Below are 1,061 nucleotides of genomic sequence, written 5' to 3' on the forward strand. Positions count from 1 at the left end.
ATGAAAAGATATCATGGACGACATCGTTTCGTAATTCAAGCTATGGAAGCAAAAGAAAATGATAAAGATCGTCGAAAGATATGGAATGATTCAAGAGCTGAAAATATGGATTTAGTTCAATGTATACGAATTAATACATTGTTAGTGCATTAATTAGTAGAATTTTTAAATAATTCGATATATTTTAATAATTAGATAAAACATTAATTGACAAATTCATAATTAATTTATTTCTCTAATTCCATTCATTATCATATATATGGAAAGATTTTGCATAAGTAATAAAAAATAAGAGATGTTAACGTACGTGAAAAAACGTGAAATAACACGGATTAATTTATAAATTCATAATTAATTTATTTCTTTAATTCTATTCATTAGCATAATTCATACTAATGTATATATAATTTTTTTTTAATTAAAATATTTTGTTTTTTTAATTAAAATATTTTGTTTTAATTGCATACATTATTGATATGATAAATAAAAATAATCTTTAATGATGCTAATTATCATTGTTATCTTTAGGAAAGTAAATGGACAACAATTTGATAAATCACAAAGTGAGGAAGAAACCAATGAATTAACAATTTCTTCTAAATCATCTGAGACGGGTGAACCTGAAACGACATCATTTCAACTGCAATTAATGAATGATGAGGAAAAATCTAATAAAATTAACGAATTAAATAAACAAATTGATGATAAATTAGGTAAATCACCTAATTAATAATAAATTACTGACTTCAAAAAAAAAAAAAATCAAAAACAAAATTAAATGAATTGTACATCTGTTAATAAATGATAATATTATGACTAATTTGAAATACATTTTTAAGCTTATCTAATGAATAGCAGAATTTAATTTCCAATTTTTTTTTTAATTTTAAAATTTGAATGATAAAAAAAATTTATTTTTATTTATTTTGCTATATAAAATTTTTAATAAAAAATTTATTTTTAATATATTTGATAAAATTCACATTTAAAGAAGGAAAACGAAAAGAATGTCAACATTTGATGGAAGTAATAAATGAAGTAAAAAGATGGAGAATGATTTG

The 1,061-nt window shown here is 20.4% G+C and overlaps 1 protein-coding gene across 1 annotated transcript; it reads left to right on the top strand.

The window, feature by feature from the left end:
* LOAG_14628 (hypothetical protein) lies at positions 1-713 on the top strand (the record flags this gene model as incomplete). Its single annotated transcript, XM_020448838.1, has 2 exons — positions 1-140; positions 529-713. Coding segments are annotated over 2 exons (324 nt in total), but the record flags the coding sequence as incomplete, so codon positions are not given.
* Positions 714-1,061: the final 348 nt, after the last annotated feature.

Source organism: Loa loa, assembly GCF_000183805.2.
Source record: "Loa loa unplaced genomic scaffold supercont3.424, whole genome shotgun sequence".
Classification (NCBI taxonomy): domain Eukaryota; kingdom Metazoa; phylum Nematoda; class Chromadorea; order Rhabditida; family Onchocercidae; genus Loa; species Loa loa.